The sequence below is a fragment of the Nothobranchius furzeri genome, chromosome 6, assembly GCF_043380555.1.
Source record: "Nothobranchius furzeri strain GRZ-AD chromosome 6, NfurGRZ-RIMD1, whole genome shotgun sequence".
NCBI lineage: Eukaryota > Metazoa > Chordata > Actinopteri > Cyprinodontiformes > Nothobranchiidae > Nothobranchius > Nothobranchius furzeri.
Window position 1 is genome coordinate 74,929,305 of NC_091746.1, and position 19,667 is coordinate 74,948,971.

The 19,667-nt window shown below is 40.7% G+C and overlaps 2 protein-coding genes across 3 annotated transcripts in view; one reads left to right on the top strand and one right to left on the bottom strand.

The window, feature by feature from the left end:
• Positions 1-9,337, top strand: part of niban2a (niban apoptosis regulator 2a) — a 41,062-nt gene extending 31,725 nt beyond the window's left edge. The window contains exons 7-14 of the mRNA XM_015943494.3: positions 1,297-1,401; positions 1,470-1,632; positions 3,728-3,915; positions 4,070-4,225; positions 4,355-4,468; positions 4,718-4,825; positions 7,406-7,517; positions 7,604-9,337. Coding sequence (XP_015798980.3) covers positions 1,297-1,401; positions 1,470-1,632; positions 3,728-3,915; positions 4,070-4,225; positions 4,355-4,468; positions 4,718-4,825; positions 7,406-7,517; positions 7,604-8,484 — 1,827 coding nt within the window. The 3' untranslated portion in view covers positions 8,485-9,337. The remainder of the gene's footprint in view (positions 1-1,296; positions 1,402-1,469; positions 1,633-3,727; positions 3,916-4,069; positions 4,226-4,354; positions 4,469-4,717; positions 4,826-7,405; positions 7,518-7,603) is intronic.
• Positions 9,219-19,643, bottom strand: slc31a2 (solute carrier family 31 member 2). Of its 2 annotated transcripts, XM_054744720.2 has the most exons (5): positions 19,505-19,643; positions 19,291-19,433; positions 13,338-13,404; positions 11,865-12,075; positions 9,219-9,943 (listed from the first exon to the last, which is right to left on the bottom strand). In XM_054744720.2, exons 2-5 carry the CDS (start codon positions 19,294-19,296, stop codon positions 9,754-9,756), a joined length of 474 nt encoding a protein of 157 aa, XP_054600695.2. In that variant the 5' UTR covers positions 19,297-19,433; positions 19,505-19,643; the 3' UTR covers positions 9,219-9,753. The 2 variants fall into 2 exon arrangements, with proteins under 2 accessions (XP_054600695.2, XP_015798983.3); XM_015943497.3 differs by lacking the exon at positions 13,338-13,404 and having other exon boundaries at positions 19,291-19,643.
• Between the last annotated feature and the right edge of the window lie 24 nt (positions 19,644-19,667).

Genomic DNA, 19,667 nt, shown 5'->3' on the forward strand with positions numbered 1-19,667 from the left:
CTTTGCCTGCTGGTGGTGGTCGGAGGGACCGGTGGTGCCTGTGCTCGGCAGCCTCGCCTCTGTCGGTGCGCCCCAGGGCAGCTGTGGCTACATCGTAGCTCATCCCCATCAGTGTGTGAATGGGTGAATGATACACTGTAGTTCCATCTTTTAGTACTTTTTAAAACACAGAAATGTTTTTTTTTTAACCTTGCTGATGTTTCGTTTGCTGACTGTAAAACATCATCAGGCTGACGCTGATGGTGGCGTCACTTCCTACTGTGTTTATCCGCGGGCAGCAGAGGACGTTGTCGCCCTCTGCTGCCCTCTCCGACGATGCAGTCCCATGCGCGGTCCAATGAGTAAACTCCGTCATCTCTGTTCATGGTCCCACATCCACATCTCCTTATCTCGATAGCTTCTTTTATCCATCTTTTGTATTTCTGTTGTTCGGTGTTTATGATCCTTGTGTTGTCCCAGTCCATTACATGGTTTTCTCTTGTGCAGTGATCTGTTACGGCTGACTTCTTTATTGTGCTTTCTGCTTCTTCTTTTGCTGCTCTTGTGTGTTTTCGATTTGCCTCTTTCTCACACTCCTTTCTATGTTCTATTGTTCGTGTGTTGAGTTGGCGTCCGGTTTCTCCTACGTATGTTTTATTGCAGAGTTTGCATGGGATTTCGTAAACGACTCCACATTTTTGTCCAGCTGATATTTTGTCTTTTGGGTGTACTACTCTGTTTCTAACTGTTGTGTATGGTTTTGTTTGTGTGTTTATGTTGTGTTTTTTCATTGTTGCTCTTATTTTTTCTGTTATGCCTCTGTAATGTTGCAGGTAAATAAACCTTTTCTGTGTTTTAAAAAGTACTAAAAGATGGAATTTGAAACTAAACACAGCAAGGACACACCAAAGATGCACTGTAGTGTAAAGCGCTTTGGAGTCCTTACTCTGAGAGGCGCTATACATTCATTTATCATAACTCCATGTATCTGTATGTATTCACACACACACACACACACACACACACACACACACACACACACACACACACACACACACACACACACACACACACACACACACACACACACACACACACACACAAACACACACACACCTATGTAGATAAAACTTGGTGTGTCACAGTGGTCTGTTGCCATAGAAACTACGGTGTAACTCGTGGTGATGAGCGATTGAGCTGGCAGCCTCTAAAAGCAGAAGTCAGTTTATAAATGTAACTATTGAAAAAACATCGTCCTTGGACACATTTATGAACTTAGAAACTAAAACCTGACCTCTGTGTTTTATTTGTGTCCAGATTTTGGCCAATCTGGTGATGGAGACGCTCCAGCCTGAGCTGAGAGATGTGATCGGCCCTCGTCTGAAGGGGAAGATGCAGCAGAGGCAGAGGAACTGGATGTTGGTGAGTTCCGGTCCCTCCAAAAAGAAACAGGAGTCAAAACATCTTCAGATTGTTATTTTCTTCTCCAGATCTCTGGTGCGGTGTACAAGCAGGTGTTGTCTCAGACCAACCGTCAGTATGCGGCTCTGGTGGAAGCCAGCGAGGCTGAGAGGGCTCCACTAGACGCCCGGCTGAGAACTGACATGGACCAACTCATCACCTCTAAAGAACACGTCTGCAGCAAGATCAGAGGTAACAACTAGAGGTGGTTTCAGGTTGTTCTTCAGACCTTTGCTGCTTTCTACTCATGTTTGGTCCTTGCCACCGACCACGATGGCTGTGTGAGTGTGCTGAGGACAGAAGAGGAAATATTGCACCTATAATGTGAAGCAGGTGAACAGAAATGAACCTGATCCAGGTTTTCTTTGGAAATCATAACGTTTCTCTATCTTTAGTACTTTTTAAAAGATTCTGCAAAAGGTCCAACTCAGGGTTGGTTAGTTTGGCTCCTCCCATTTGAATGAGGTCATGACTTAGTTAGGTTGCGTAATTTTCCTGAGCTTCACTTTGTTTTTTTACAGAGAAAACACTAACGCAAACCAAGTTATAACCTGCTGATTGGTGCTGGGGGCGGAGCTAAATCCAGGAAGAAGGTTTTGTGTTCTGACCCTAAGCAAGCTGAGAACACGCTCTCAGCCCCCCTCCCTGAGCGGTTCATCAACTATTTGATCTCTTCAGTGTTTTAACGAGTCAGACTTGATGAATCGAGTCATCTGTCCAGATATCAGTCGGCTAACGAAACCCTTGCTTTATTTTCAGCTAGCTAGGAGCTAGTCGTTAGCCACTGATATTTGCGTGTCCTCCCAGAATGCAACACAAACCTGGCTGTTGTGTGTCACCAGTACAGGCCTATCGCTGTTTTGTGACTGGATGAGTCAAAAAGAAGAATGTAGAAGCCGACTAAACAAAGATACGTCTAGGGGTGTTTCTCAATGCCAAGGAACCTGCCATGATGTCTTGGCCCCGCCCCGGTTGCCTAGGAGATACGTCATCAGGAGCTGCCAAGACGTGTTCCAATGTTCATGTTCTACCGACGCGTTTGTTCTCCGTTTGTTAGCCGTTTAGCTAGCTGAGTGAGGGTACACGGGAGGTGCCTTGTAGCCTAGCCTCGGTCAAAAATTACCCAGAATACACCGCAGTATTTTCAAAAGGACGGCGGATCAGAAGCCGGCAGCTACTTCGGGGACAATTTAAGTTTAAAAGTAAGTCAGCTAATTTAAAATGTTTTTTTTAGATCCAAAGAAGTTATCTATGGTTGGCTAGTAGCTTAGTAGTTGCAGCTTCGGTGGCTAGCGGGTAGTAACTCACTTACATATTTAATTTAATAAACATACACAATTTAAAAAGTAAAAGGCTCATTTTATATTTATATTGAAACTAATACGTATAAAATATAACGTTATCTCCCGTGTCACGTGACGTTACGTGATCACCGTGGGAGCTGCGGTCACGTGACGCAAGTCTGTTCCATTTAACCCTTTTCTTGGACTAAGGAAGGACCGTGTCCTCGTAAGCAAGGCGCCTGGCCTCGCTAGACATCGCCTTGCAAGGCCAGGCGCCTTGACATTGAGCAACACCCACAGAATGATCAGTAACTGGACTGAAAAAGGGTGAAAAGGCTGAATAATGGAGATCACTTCAAAGGGTTACAAGGAAATCTGTCAGTTTGGAAGTAAAATTTGATGAAATAATTGACTTTTAATTCTGGGTGAGGCTCCAGGTGATGTCACAATGCAAGAGAATAAAGGGTGTGGCTGAAAGAACTTCACTAAAGATAAGAAGAGTTACCTTCTTAAACTAGATCATGACCTGCAGGTCTCCCTCTCCTCACGCCTGAGAGGCTTTGAAACCAGCGTTCTGTGTAAAATGTCTCCGCTCCATGCGTGCTCTCCGTGTCGTGCAACATGACCTCCTCCACCTGGAGTGTTCTGTGTGCCTCTCTGAGATGGGGCTGAGCTTTCTCTGGTCCCTGATTACTTTCTTCAGACATTTAACTTTAATAAGGTTACATCTGACGTGTCTCACATCCTGAACCTTTATTTCCGTCCTCGCAGCTTTGTGTTTAAATCTCTCTTTGTCTCTTTTCTTTTACAAAGCGAGCTCTGGGCATGCGGCTCAGTTTTGTTTCTATTCGGCTCAAGTGGAGGAACTGCATTCCAATAGTGTTTTGTAGAAGCTCAGAACCACATTTCCTTTTGTAATATGATCATGTTTCTCTCTGGTGTGGGGTTCGGTCAGTCTGGATGTAAATATTCAGAGTTTGTTTATGTTCTCTGCTCAAATGCAGCTCTGGTGTTGCCCAAAGCCGATCAGGTCCTCCGCACCAACGTCCAGCCCTACATCAGCTCCATTCTGGATGCCCTGATGGAGCCCACCAGTCGGGGCTTCTCTGAGGTCAGGGATGTCTTCTTCAAGGAACTGGTGGACATCAGCAAGAATTCCCTCAATAGAGGGAGCAAAGAGGAAGTGGGAGAAGTGAGTCTGCCTGCTGATGTGTTTAAGAAGGTTCATGAAGTGCAGAAGGAATGTGTTGATCTTAAATTAGAGGACAAGGAGTGTCAGGGAGCTGCCCTCTGTGACTAATCACCAAAAATGAGCTTTGTCTTTGTTAATGTCCTGTGTCCCTCAGCAACTGGAGAGGTTGTCCATGCTGGCCTTCCATCCCATGAAGATGCAGAGTTGTTATGAGAAGATGGAGCAGCTAAACCTGGAGGGGCTGCAGCAGCGGTTTGATGTTTCCAGCCCCTCCGTGTTCATCAGCAGAGCTCAGATCCTGATGAGGCAGGTGAGGCGTTGGCAGCACAAACCCTCCTGTCTGTGGTGACGTTTCTGCTGCCACCTGCAGGACTAGAAGAGTATTGCTTTAGGGAAAGATGCTTTTATTTCAGTGAGTATTTTGTGTTTACATTGTCAGCAAATGGACAACGCAGTTTACACCTTTGAGCAGCTGCTCCAGCAGTCGCTGAAGGACCAGGGAGAAGAGGACATTTGCAAAACCATCCACAAATGTCAGGACAGAGTTATCAAGGTAAACCAGACACATAAAGAAAAATACTAGATAAATGTTGACTTTATGGTTTTAAAGAACCATATAACCAGCTCAGTGGCCTAGTGGTAGAGTGCCTCCCTGCTTGACACTCTGCATTAAGGGGTTGGATTGGGGGGTTAAGCCACCAAACGGTTCCCGAGCGCGGCTGTGTCTGCAGCTCACCGCTCCCCCATGGGATGGGTCAAAATACTTTGACTTTAATTGTCTTTTCTTCATTTCTACCATCAGAAATATGATTATGACAGCAGCACGGTGCGTAAGAAGTTCTTCAGAGAGGCCTTACTGCAGATAATCATCCCCTACATGCTGCAGCAGCTCGCACCGTCTTGTACACCTGTGAGTTACTAAAATACACAACTAATATGCAAAATGTACTCAATGTGTACTCTAATACTATATGAGGTCCCACAAAACATCATACTATAGTATATGTATTTAATACTATATGAGATAATATTCAATGGTATACTACAATATGTGTATTTTAAAACTATTTCAGGTCATTCTAAACATGATACTATAGTATGTGTATTTTAAAACTTATTTGAGGTCATTCTAAACATTATACTATAGTATGTGTATTTTAATACTATTTCAAGTAATTCTAAACATGATACTATAGTATGTGTATTTTAATGCTATTTCTGGTCATTCTAAACGTTATACTATAGTATGTGTTTTTAACTCTATTTTAGGTCATTCTAAACATTAGACTATATCATGTGTAATTTAATACTATTACAGGTCCTTCGAAACATTATACTATAGCATGTGTATTTTATTACTATTTCAGGTCATTCTAAACAGTATACTATAGTATGTGCATTTGAATGCTATTTCAGGTCATTCTAAACATGATACTATAGTATGTGTATTTTAAAACTATTTCAGGTCATTCTAAACATGATACTATAGTATGTGTATTTTAATACTATTTCAGGTCATTCTAAACATTATACTATAGTATGTGTATTTTAATGCTATTTCAGGTCATTCTAAACATTATACTATAGTATGTGTATTTTAAAACTATTTCAGGTCATTCTAAACATACTATAGTATGTGTATTTTAAAACTATTTCAGGTCATTCTAAACATGATACTATAGTATGTGTATTTTAAAACTATTTAAGGTCATTCTAAACATTTTACTATAGCATGTGTATTTTATTACTATTTCAGGTCATTCTAAACAGTATACTAAAGTATGTGAATTTCAATATTATATCAGGTCATTCTAAACAGTATACTATAGCATGTGTATTGTATTACTATTTCAGGTCATTCTAAACACGATACTATAGTATGTGTTTTTAATGCTATTTTAGGTCATTCTAAACATTATACTAAAGTATGTGTATTTTAATACTATTTCAGGTCATTCTAAACAGTACACTATAGCATGTGTATTTTATTACTATTTCAGGTCATTCTAAACATTATACTAAAGTATGTGTATTTTAATACTATTTCAGGTCATTTTAAACAGTATACTATAGCATGTGTATTTTATTACTATTTCAGGTCATTCTAAACATTATACTATAGCATGTGTATTTTATTACTATTTCAGGTAAGTCTAAACAGTATACTATAGTATGTGAATTTCAATATTATATCAGGTCATTCTAAACATTGTACTATAGTATGTGTATTTTAATGCTATTTCAGGTCATTCTAAACAGTATACTATAGCATGTGTATTTTATTACTATTTCAGGTCATTCTAAACAGTATACTATAGTATGTGAATTTCAATATTATATCAGGTCATTCTAAACATTATACTATAGTATGTGTATTTTAATGCTATTTCAGGTCATTCTAAACAGTATACTATAGCATGTGTATTTTATTACTATTTCAGGTCATTCTAAACATTATACTAAAGTATGTGTATTTTAATGCTATTTCAGGTAATTCTAAACAGTATACTATAGCATGTGTATTTTTCTACTATTTTAGGTCATTCTAAACATTATACTATAGCATGTGTATTTTATTACTATGTCAGGTCATTCTAAACATTATACTATAGTATGTGCATTTTAATGCTATTTCAGGTAATTCTAAACATTATACTATAGTATGTGTATTTTAATACTATTTCAGGTCATTCTAAACATTATACTATAGTATGTGTATTTTAATGCTATTTCAGGTCATTCTAAACATTATACTATAGCATGTGTATTTTATTACTATGTCAGGTCATTCTAAACATTATACTAAAGTATGTGTATTTTAATGCTATTTCAGGTAATTCTAAACAGTATACTATAGCATGTGTATTTTATTACTATTTTAGGTCATTCTAAACAGTATACTATAGCATGTGTATTTTATTACTGTTTTAGGTCATTCTAAACAGTATACTATAGCATGTGTATTTTATTACTATTTCAGGTCATTCTAAACATTATACTAAAGTATGTGTATTTTAATGCTATTTCAGGTAATTCTAAACATTATACTATAGTATGTGTATTTTAATACTATTACAGGTCATTCTAAACATTATACTATAGCATGTGTATTTTATTACTATTTCAGGTCATTCTAAACAGTATACTATAGTATGTGAATTTCAATATTATATCAGGTCATTCTAAACATTATACTATAGTATGTGTATTTTAATGCTATTTTAGGTCATTCTAAACATTATACTATAGCATGTGTATTTTATTACTATTTCAGGTCATTCTAAACACGATACTATAGTATGTGTTTTTAATGCTATTTTAGGTCATTCTAAACATTATACTAAAGTATGTGTATTTTAATACATTTTCATATAACTTGTGTTGCTGTTTTAGTGTGATTGGTTTGTTTTATCAGTTTTTTTGTCTGTGAAGCACCTTGGTGTCAGAACGCTGGAAGGTTTGTGACCCTCACCTCCCTCCATCTCCCCAGGAGCTGCCTCGCTTCAAGGAGATGATCTTTGAGGATTTCTCCCGTTTCCTTCTAGTTGAAAACCTGTATGAGGAGGTGGTCCTGCAATCAGTCACAAAAGACACAATGATGGGTGAGGACTAGATAACTTCATGCCGTTTAAGCTGTGGTGGTACCGTGATTGGGTTTTCTAACATGTTTGCTTCTTGTTGTGTTCAGCTGTGAAGGAAGCGGCTGTCCAGAGGAAACACAATCTCTACAGAGACAGCATGGTTCTGACCAACAGTGACCCCAACCTGCATCTTCTTGAAGACACTCCTCAGGTGGACTGGGCAACAAATTTTGGAGGTGATGAAGCGGTGGGGTCCATGGGCAGCAGTACCGAAGGAGGAGGTATTGGGAGAAGACGGAGGCAGGTCGTGTCAATGATACAGCTGGAAGGGTTGCCTCTTCCCTATGAGTCCTGCCTGGAGGTCCCGGGGGTTGAGCTCATCCCTGAGGAGGATATTCCTGAATCCAAAGATGAAGAGGCAGAGGAGGAGTTGGGTCCATCCGAGGATCCAAAGTCCCCTGACAGTGTGGATGAAATCAGGGACCTGATCAATCCGATGCTGGAGGTGGAGCTCCCAGAGTCAGAGGAGAAGCAGGCTGATGTAGTCAGTGGGACAGAGATGACCACAGGCACCATCACCATGGAGGACGGGGTGCAGGAGCAGGTCACACATGTCACCACCATTGTCGAGGACAACCCCAGGAGGTCCGTACGAGACAAGTCGTCCCCGCAGACGATCCTACGGGAGCTAATGGGAAGCCAGAAGGAGAGAGTCACTGAAGAGGAAGCTGCAATTCAGAAAGCCATCGAGGAAATGGAGCTGGCGGTGCAGGATGAAGATGGCGAGCAGCCCGCCGAGGCATCGACGGCAGAATCCGATAACGATTCCCAACCACAGGCGACGGACTGTGGATCACGCAATGACAGCGGCTTCCAGTCGCCGACCAATGAGGGGCTAAATGAGAGTGAGTCTGAGCCAATCAAAAACGGCCCTAACGGAGAGGCCAAGATGGCTGACGCTGTGCCAGTGGAACCTATGTTCATGTAGGAAGATGCTTCTCTGACGCCAACAGAAAAACCACAGCATGAACTTTTGTTTTACTCTAAGAGCGGATCTGTCAGCTCAGCGAGCCGGAGCTCAAATATGACTTTAAATCCTGCTCCGAGTCTAATTTATGGTCATTTGATCATTGTCCTGTCTCCACGTGGACAGCAGAGGGCGCTATAATCAAACTAACCACATCTTTTTCCTGCTTGTGTTTTTGTGCGGAGTTGTTTCTGAAAGCACTTCTCATTTTTGCAAGTGGCCTCCATGTTTCAACACAATCAGTTTAGGATGTTTTAAAAGGGAAATGTTTGATCTGTGGGGAAAGTTACCGGAAAACTTTTTTGAAAGTTTCTTTATTGTTTTTTTAATTCAGTTCATTAGTTTTTATTCTCTGCCTGTCATCTAGAGGTTTTTTTTTATGATAAATTATTAGGCTTTAATGCTCGTCTTCGTGTCAAACCATTATTCTGGTGTGAAAGTAAAAAGATTCGTTTTTAAGGACAGCTGACAAGATTTATTGTCTATTCACTAAAAATGGGAGAAAAATAAGCAAACTGATTGTAAATAAGTACAAAAAAATCATTAAATTATTATAAAAGGAACATTTTAAACAAAGTAGTTTGGTACAAAGGTCCAATTATATTTATGTAAAAGTAAAACACGCTGTGATGTGAAGGTTTAACACTAATAATCATACCCTCCATGATTATTTAAAAAACACACAATAACCAGGATTTAAACTCAAGATCACTGTTTTCTTTTATTTATTGTTGTGCAGCAAAACAAACCGTAGACCTTTCCTCCTACAAAAACAACAAACTGTATTTGAGAATGAAATAAAACGATTTCAACAGCTTTTGTTCTTTATTTTGTCACAAAAGCACAGAAATGTTGATCAGATGTTCTTATTGTTTTTTTAAGCAAACATTTTATTGGCGTCAGCTGATAAAAGCAGGAACTCGTCTCCCGATGGAAAAAAGAACGACTCATCAGTTTCAACATCTGACAGGAAATCTGAGTGCAAATTAGCTTTTAGATTTAAGAATTATTCCCACTTTCAGAACAGAAAATGCTCATTTTTAAACAGCAAAAACACATTTTTGAGCAACATTTGTTGTTAAAACATTACTGAAGGCATGAGTTGTAAAAGTGTAGGAAATGAAGTTTATATAAACTAAACCCTACACACACGCACAGGTTTCTCTCCTACAGCTCATTTTCCACGCAAGCCTTTTTAGCTAAATAAAAACTTCTGCTCATGTCTTCCCGTCACTCTTTGAGCGAGCCGTAGCAGGACATACGTTCTACGAGAGGAAATGAGATAAAATAGCCGAGGGCAGCGCCCACGACGACCCCGATGAAGATCCAAGAGTTGTAGGACATGACGCAGAGCATCAGCATGTAGCCCAGGGTCACCTGCAGCATGTGGAGGACCGTCTGGAGGACATGCAGCGTCCATCTGAGGAGGAGGAGACCAGTGAATTAAAACAAGCCTGCTCAGCTACTGATGGCTTAAAGGTTGACTGAGACGGTTTCTAATGGGTCACTCTGAGTTTTTCATGCAGAGTGAACATGAAAATAGTCTCCTACACCTATCTCCTGCAGTAGCTTCTGACAGAAAACAGACGGTGAAACTCTAGGATTAGAAAAGCCTGACAGATCTACGTCACCCTGTCACTTACATTCATGGACTCATGACGGGGAAGGCTGTTGTCCTTTTAACATCCGGTTATCAGCAGCGGCTGTCTCGGCTACTTTAAGCTAACCTTTAGCATTAGCAGCTTCACCTCATGGCAGAACTCCCCCAAGCTCGTCTTATTTGTAGAGATAAAACATCCACGTTACAGTTTAGTGGTAGAGTCGTGAGGCTGTTAACCAATCCGAGGTGAGATGACCAAATATCAAGAAAAAGGACTCCAGATCCTGTATCTGAGGCTGCTGTGATGGTGCAGACTCGGCCTGCTGAGCAGTGTTGATTTTGGCGGGCATCTCAGTTTTAGTCGATTTTTGTTTTGAATTTTACAAAACACTAAACAGTTTTATTCTCTAACAAGTGCATTTATAGGCCAGACGTGTACTCTGAGCTGCTGGAGTGAGTTTCATACCAACATCATTTATTTTATGGCTATGGGGCAAAATCTCAGCTACCCCAGATTTAGTAAAACAATACCCCTCAGACTGGTATCATATTTTTACTTAGATCATAACAATATTGTGTATATTATCTACTGTGCATCATGCTGTAGATTTTCACAAAATAAATATATGATTTTATTTCCTTACCAGAATGGACTCTTAGAGAGCATAAAGAGTATTCTACACAATATTTAAGTAGAAATAAAGAAATGTGTTTCATTTCTTATGAGTTATCAGATCTCCATCTTAGGAAATTTAAATGTATATTGTGGAAAAGTCCACCTACTTAAATGCAGTAATGTTTTTCCACAGATTGCAGCGTTTTCACAGAATTAATATAAATAACCAGTCCTGCTCATGAACATCTAGATGGGCTTAAATGGTGATGTTGTTGGATTAAAATGCATAGTTTTTGTCTAGTCTAGTCTAGTCTCGGCTCATCTAATCTAGTCTAGTCTCGGCTCGTCTAATCTAGTCTAGTCTCGGCTCGTCTAGTCTAGTCTTGGCTCGTCTAGTCTAGTCTAGTCTAGTCTCGGCTCGTCTAGTCTAGTCTAGTCTCGGCTCGTCTAGTCTAGTCTCGGCTCGTTAACGAAAAATCCCGTTCACCTCGTCATGTTTTAGTCACCAAAGAGCTATTTTTAGCTCGTCAGCATCTCATATTACTTATGAAAAAAAGGGGCGTCACTTAAATCAAGTCGTCAGCATTTTCGCTAACGAAAGCAACACTGCTGCTGGGACAGGTTTGTGGGCTTTGTTAGGCCCCGAGTTCGGCCTGCAAGGCATCCATTCCTTCTAGAGACCACTGCAAATGCATTGACTAAATGAGTGAACCACACCTTTGAAGGTGCTGAGGAAACGTTTCTTCATAATCGTGATTTCTACCAACCTTTAATAAAATGTGGTCTGGGTCAAAGCTACTTCAGGGTTTATGAAGATCTTTGAGTTTGGCTGCTTCTTCACTCATGTTCAGTCCTCATACCTGAACATTAGCTAGACAGCCGACACATGACCTGAGAGGCGCATCGGCCTCCAGCTGCTGCTAATCTTATCTTTTTTTTTAGTTATTTAACTGAGTTTTTATTACAGGCTGCAGGAACCAAAGTTAAAATGCAGCCGATGTCCCAAAAAACCCTAAAACCCTCAATCTGATTTTAAACAGACAAATTCATTATTTGCAACAAATTTCCTTTTCAGAATAAATATCACTATGATGGTTTTAATAAATGAAATCCTAAAATTCTGACTTGTTTGTGGTCCGAGGCCGGGACTCGATGGGGGTCAGTGAGCTCTCAGAGGGGCTGGTTTCTAACCCGGAGGAGCTCTCACTGAGACTGGAGGCGACGGCGTCGGCAGGCTGATGGAGCGGAACGCCGCTCCCCAGCCACAGCCTCCAGGCTTTAAGCAGTTCAAAGAGGACGGTCAGCAGCAGCACGATGAACACCGACAGCACCATGCCTGGAACAAACATTTGCTAAAGTAACTCACAGAAATCAACTTTTAAGGGTTAAAATATCAAAGACAACAACAAACTTCCTTCTTCCATCTTTAATTTCTTTGTTAAAATGCTTTATGTTAGTGAGCGACGCCACACTGACTACTTCTGCTTCCTCTCCTTTGTGATAAAGTAGATTTAAGACATAATGTTCAGTTAAAAAGTAGCTCAGCTCACGAATTTCACACCCAACACTTTGGTTCTTTTCTTCCAAAGGAATAAAACCTTCTCGTAATCTGTTGAAGTGAAAGATTTCAAAAAGTAAAGTCCCCCCAAAAAACCTTCAGAGTCTCTGAAAAACTCTTGATCAAGATTTTTTTGAAAAATAAAAATAAAATGCAGCTGCTTGAGGGTGGACGTAACATTTATTCGTAAAGAAAATGCAGCTGCTTGAGGGTGGACGTAACATTTATTCGTAAAGAAAATGCAGCTGCTTGAGGGTGGACGTAACATTTATTCGTAAAGAAAATGCAGCTGCTAGAGGGTGGACGTAACATTTATTCGTAAAGAAAATGCAGCTGCTTGAGGGTGGACGTAACATTTATTCGTAAAGAAAATGCAGCTGCTTGAGGGTGGACGTAACATTTATTCGTAAAGAAACTGCAGCTGCTTGAGGGTGGACGTAACATTTATTCGTAAAGAAAATGCAGCTGCTTGACGGTGGACATAACATTTGTAAAGAAAATGCAGCTGCTTGAGGGTGAACGTAACATTTATTCGTAAAGAAAATGCAGCTGCTTGAGGGTGGACGTAACATTTATTTGTAAAGAAAATGCAGCTGCTAGAGGGTGAACGTAACATTTATTCGTAAAGAAACTGCAGCTGCTTGAGGGTGGACGTAACATTTATTCGTAAAGAAAATGCAGCTGCTTGACGGTGGACGTAACATTTATTCGTAAAGAAACTGCAGCTGCTTGAGGGTGGACGTAACATTTATTCGTAAAGAAACTGCAGCTGCTTGAGGGTGGACGTAACATTTATTGGTAAAGAAAATTCAGCTGCTTGAAGGTAGACGTAACATTGATTTGTAAAGCACCTTTCATAGAAGGAATGGGAAACTGCTTCACCACAACAAAAGAACAGGATGAACGAGAATACAGAATTACGTTAAGTATAAAACAGAATATTGGCTACAAGAGAAAGGTGTTGCTAATAAATAAATAATCCTGGTAAAACAACAAGACGTGTTTTGGCAGAGGTCTGTCAGACAGACAGAGGGGCTCACCTGCAGGGCTGTGAACATTCCAGAAATCAAACAGCAGTGTCACGCTGCTGGACCACCCGAAGGTCATCTAGAGCAAAACAAACACAAGCTTTGATGCACTATTCTCTGGTTTGTCTGACAGAGCTGCTGATCTGTTCTGCAAACCTGATTTTGTCTGCAGATGAAACGACGCCTAAAGCAGCAAAGAGAGGGACTTAACCTTCCTTCACTCATCAGTTGCTGCTCTGGGTACTAAAAGCAGACTCCTTTAAATAATCGAGACGGTTGATCTTTTTCACACAGCAGATGCTTTGGGGTTTCACTCTCACGTGTAAACAAGTGTTGCTTAGGATTAGCATCCTGCTTTAGTCTAGCTCACTGACAAACAGCATAACTCTTGTTCTTTCTGAAACACTCGGTCTCTCCGAACTGCACACGCCTATCACCTGAATCAGCTGCAGAAAAAGCCAGTCTCTTCTACATCACAGGGGAAATTAGCATGCATGGCCCCGCCCACATTTCACTTCTCATCCGAGGAGCTTTGTCAATTCTGACTGGAATATGTGAGAGTCAAGTTTATAAGCTGTAACTGTCTTGTTGTTTAACTCATTCACTGCCAGTGACGACGAAAGTTTATCCGTTTAATTATAGATCCACTAGGATAAATACAATAAAGTTTATCTTTCACCAAATAGAATATTTACTAAGACATCACAATATAACTATAGACACATTACGTGTGTGTGTGTGTGTGTGTGTGTGTGTGTGTGTGTGTGTGTGTGTATGTGTGTGTGTGTGTGTGTGTGTCTGCTCTGTCTTCTCCATCCCCAGTGAGTCGTGGAGGATGGCTGCTTATACTGAGCCAGGATTCTCTGGAGGTTTCTTCCTGTTAAAAGGGAGTTTTCCTCTCCACTGTCGCTGCATGCTTGCTTAGTATGAGGATTGCTGTATAGTCACTAACACTAGTCAGTGACTTGATGCAATTTGCTGGGTTCCTTATATAGGACACATTATTTCTGATTGGCTTAATGAACTGTGAATTGGAATGTTTATTATGTGAAGTGCCTTGAGACGACTCTTGTCGTGATTTGGCGCTATATAAATAAACTTGAATTGAACTGAATTGAATTTGCATGTTTTTCCTGTGTGGGCGTCGGATGAGCCCCCGCATCGTGAGAACAAACATCCCAGCTCTAAAGCCGATCTTCATCCACGTACGTCACACATCACGTGATCAGGAAGCAGAACATCCATGTGTTAGGAGATCGTTTTGGGCCGCTGCTGTAAAAAAAGTGAGGCGCGAACCGGAAAAGCTTCTGCCGATCACAATTCAACAACAGATTATGAAAGAACGGATAACGCTCGAAACGCGCGGATTCTTCCTGATGTAAGAGGTGAGTCTTCGCTTTGTTTTGGCGTCGACATCATCCTAGCGCGCAACTTTCTGTGACTTTAAAAAAAAAACTGTGAAAATGGTGAGAAACGCTGGCAGCGAATAAGTTAATGAGCAGATACTACTCTGAATACCCCTCTTCTCTACCCCTGATGAGTCGTTACCCTCTATTGTGAGGGAGTAGTCGTGTTGATTAGGAAGGTGTGGCCTGGTCTGAAGCAGCATTATAGGTACTGGAAAGGTGAAATCTTAGCCCCTCCCTTTTTAAAGTGGGGTTTTTCATGTTTGACATAGATAGCTTTTACTCCTCTCTCAAACCATCTATCTTCTCTGTCCAGAATGTGGACTTTGTCACCTTCAAAGGTGTGTCCCTTGTCCTTCAGGTGTAGGTGGACTGCAGAGTCTTGACCTGAAGAGGTGGCTCTCCTGTGCTGTGCCATGCTCTTGTGTAATTGTTGTTTAGATTCCCCGATGTAAAGATCTGGTCCAGTGTTTCCCAACCCTGCTCCTCTGGACCCACTGTCCTGCATGTTTTCCATGTTGTCCTTTTAAACACCTGACTTAAACGAATGAGTGATTAGCAGGCATCTGCAGCACCTGATGTCCTCCTGAGCAGTTCATGGAAATCAGGCGTGCTGAAGCAGAGACATTGAAAACATGTGTGCCCTGAGCACCAGGGTTGGGAAACGCTGCTCTGGACAGTCCTCGCTACATGGACCGCATCAGTGATGCCACTAGAACACATCTTAGCCTTTGGATCACTCTTGGTCCAATAATGATCATAAAAAGCGTGTCTTAGCAAAAATGTGGCGATGTGATATACATCACCATACACGATAATGAAGCCAGACGATATCTGAAGATGCTTATGGACTAGTTTGGTGTGAAAACTCAGGCTGGAAGCTTTTAGGACCCATCTAGCCAGATATGGAGTTCTGTTAGAATAAAAATAATCCTGCTGCCACCTAGCAGCAGGAGTTTGAACTACACCACAGTACGATCTCAATAAAAAAAAATCAACAGACTGCTTTTAAACACGGATTCAGAAACATAACACAACATTTTGTGATTTTCAGTGGATTGACACTTTCCTACATCCCTACTAATTAGAAAGAAAAATGACCCAAAGGCAGAAATGGAGGGAAAATCTAAACATTTTGGATGATTTCCGACTGTCACTCATAGCAGAACTGATCAGGAAGCAGCCTTTTCTTCTTGCACAAATATGTTTAATATTTTATCGACAGAAACACAATCATTTAACCTTGAACAGCAATCTACTCAGCAGATCTTGTCTTACAAATAAACAAGTGTTGTCCGACAGAGGGACACTTTGTCCTCTGCTGGAGTAGACGTGGGACTGAAGGGTGCTTTGTGTGTGTGGTAATCAGTCTGCTGCCCAGCTATGGGCCTGCCTGGGTAAATCACCACCTGTCCAGACACAAGTGCTAGTCTCCAGCTGCTCACTGGTTAGAGCCCGAAACAGCTCCGCCATGACCCCAGGGTCTCTGACGTTTCACAGAAAAATAACGTTTGGAGTTTTTCTGCTGCTTAACTGATCTAGAGCCCCGTCTTAACTCCCCTTAACGCCTGGAAAAATCTGGGTGAGTTCTAATAATTTTCTGTTCCACAAATGACCAGAAAGAGGAAGAACCGCCACCACAGGAAGATACGAGAAGATAGGAGAACTCAATTTAATTTTGTTTCAGTTCCCCTAAAAATCAAAATAAGATTTTAAGTTCAGATAAGAGTCGAGGGCTGAAGTCAGAAACAACTCTATTAGAGTTAAGTCACAAGATCCACAATAACAGAGCAGAAGATGTTGAGATAAAAGCTAAAAACAGACCGAGTCAAAAAGCCAACCCAAAACCACGCAGGATTACAATTATACGCTCGTCTTCAGCAGGTGATAAGACCAGGTAATTACTCTCCAGGGGTTCACCGAGACATTAAACAGGCATTAGAGCTTCCACTGTAAACAACATGCAAACACAAACAGACGTCTCAGATTTCCACCGTCAGTGTTTGCGTTTGGCTCAGGGCCGCGGTGGAGCGCTTCTACCTTATTGTCCTTTCAGCCATCTCTGCTCTACTTTCACACTCATCAGGAGCACGAGTCAGACACAAATACTTTCATTTTGGATCCAAGAAGCCAGGCTTACTGCAAGTCTTGTAAATTGGCCTTGAGTTGATTCTTCTTTTCCTCCAGACTTTAACCCGTTACCAGGCCGTTTACTTGACCAGTTTAAGAGGAATGTTTTTGCTTAAGCCTCCTGTATCAGACCTAGAAATCCTTCAGGCATTAAAAAAAGCTGATAAATACAGAGTGTTGTCAACAAATGACAGATACAATTGTAAAGAACTGGTTTAAAATAGACTTTAACAGCAGCTTGTCACCAAGACATCATCTGTTCATTTTCTAACTGAATCTGGAAAAAAAACTAATCTACCTTAAAAGTATGAAGAGTCATTTGGCACCAATAAAATGTCTCCTTAAGAGCTGAAAACTCAGCAGAAAAAACAGTTTTATTTCTCAGTAAAATAACATTCTTGTATTGTTCAGACCTCTGAAACATAAAAACAAATAAAGAAGCAAAATGACAAAAATGGTGGATGCAACAAAAACAACATTTTAATTAAAGCTAACTATTTTAATAACAAATGTCATTTTAAAGAAGATTTATTATAAACTACAGACGCAATACTGGCTCATTCAGCAGATTTATAGGCTTATTAAATACCAGAAAGACTCATAAATCACTATTAAGTTGATTAAAACTAGGGCTGTAGCGAAGCCTCGACGACGTCGATGGCTCGATTCTAAAAATTTGTCGACGTCAGATCCGGAAGTCGACGCACCGCGCCCACTTGTTGCATCCCCAGGAGTTTGTAAACAGAGGAGGAATCTGCCTGTTTTTCCTCTAGTTCGCTCTCTTCTCCGCCTTCACTAACATCTCCGCCAAATACCGAAGACCCGGAACAACGTCCGTCCGCTACTAGATTATTTTCCTGTTTTGCCCGCCTTCGTCTCCCGGCAACGGACAACAACTTCCGTGGTCAGATGCGCTGCTTCGTCTCTACCGCAGATGTAGAACATCACCGGGAGCGTTTCTCCCTTCATAAAGGAGCTTCTTTCAGACGTTAGGAGAGCTGTTTTGGTGGTAGCAGACTCTCCTCCGTGCTGGTCTGTTTGCTGCTGGGTGTTTTTGGTTTATTTAAACTTGGTAACTTGAACTTAACGTTGGTAAAGCTACTGTTGGCATTTTCGCTAACAGCTTCTTGCGTTTGGATAAGCTGTACCGTTTTGGTTTAGAGTTCATCTTTTTTGTGGTGCAGATCTCCCTTTTATTACATTTAGAGTGTTGTGGGTTTTCGGTTTAGTGTAAAATATCACCGTGAGTTTGGTTTAACCGCCCAGTTTAGAGTTTGAACCTTTGGAGATCCTTATTTTGGTCCAGAACCCTGTAATCTTTGCCCAGCGGGACATGCCTAGTTATTTGTACTTTTGTTTTAATTCCCCACAGGCAGAATTAGTTTTATTACTCCCAACCTGTGGATGGAAAGATTTATGTTTTTTTGTAGTTGTAAATAAACCTGATCATCATTTTAACTTTTAAATCCCGTTATTGTCCCTTCCTTTTTGCACACGAGCCAAACTCCCCAGGACGGGTCGGAACACCACTCGCCTCACGCACATAAGTGACCAAAACAAAGCAGTATGGAGACACTCCGTCTCCAACCACCTCTCAGGCAGCAGCCTGCACTCCCAAGTTCTACACGTCACCAGAACATAACCAACCACAACACAATAAAAGCAGTGTTATACAAAAAAGAAGGCCTGTAGTGTTTATTCTCTTACAGTAAGAATTTATCAATTTTTTTGAGGAATTCATTTGAGATTTTCTGGTTTTTGTTAATTGTGCAATAGAAAAATATTCATTAGACTAATTTTCTAAATAGTCATTAGAATAGTCGACTATTCGATAAAATAATCGTCAGAATAATCGTTTTAAAAATAATCGTTTACCCCCAGCCCTAATTAAAACAACACTCACACATAAACTATTAAAACAACACTCGTTCACAATTATTCAGACACAAGAACTGGACTGAAAGAGTAAAAAAAAAATCATGTTTTTTTCAGAAACATGAAATGAAGAAAAAATAAAAATAGCATTTTTCTGTATTTAGTTAACCAAATATTGACCGATTTACTGTTAAATAACTAATGTATGGGGGGGGGGGGGGGGGGAACACATTTATAAATCGGATTCCTCCCTAAATGTAACAGTAGATGTTTTAGTGCTTTTGTTTGAGTGTTTTTCTAATATATGAACCACTTTAAAACAAAGGTAGCCGTGTGAACTGATTGCTTAAATCTGTTTTTATAAGTTTCATAAGTTTTTAACGGACAGTTAAACTAGCAGCGCTACAAGTCAGAGCACATAGCTTCCATGTTTGCATGTTTTAAAATAATTTTGACCCTGAGAAGAAATCGTGTGTCCGCAGGAAAATACACTCGCAACTTCAATAATCACACATTTGTAGGTAAATGAATAAAACTACAAACAGAACCCTTACCTGCATCGTGACGAAAGTGCTGAACAAACCCTAAAATACAAAAGTTTCACGGAGCGTGGAGTTCAAGTCCCATCACGCCTTCTGACGATTGTTGTCATCAGGTTGCGTGAATGTGCTGCAGCAGAACCGCACAGGTAGCGACCCTGGTAGCAACAGCCAGTTCAGCAGATTTCCTCGTGACTTCACGCAAAGCATGATGGTTAATGGAGTTTACCCGTCACAAAATCCTCGACACGTCAAAACCCCAGCAGGACTAAATATAAAAATAAATATATATGAAACCGCTGCTGGATACTAGCCTACTAGCCAACAACTGGCACGTCGGCTGGAAAATAAAGCTATCTGTCGGAGTTAAGCGCACGCTACGTCTGGATTTG

What these genes read in the sequence shown, in the direction of transcription:
- slc31a2 (XM_054744720.2), bottom strand. An exon ending in GAATGTTCACAGCCCTGCAG is followed by an intron (nt 12,076 to 13,337) that starts GTGAGCCCCTCT and finishes TGTTTGTTCCAG; the next exon opens with GCATGGTGCTGTCGGTGTTC. An exon ending in CGGCCTCGGACCACAAACAA is followed by an intron (nt 9,944 to 11,864) that starts GTCAGAATTTTA and finishes CCTCCTCCTCAG; the next exon opens with ATGGACGCTGCATGTCCTCC.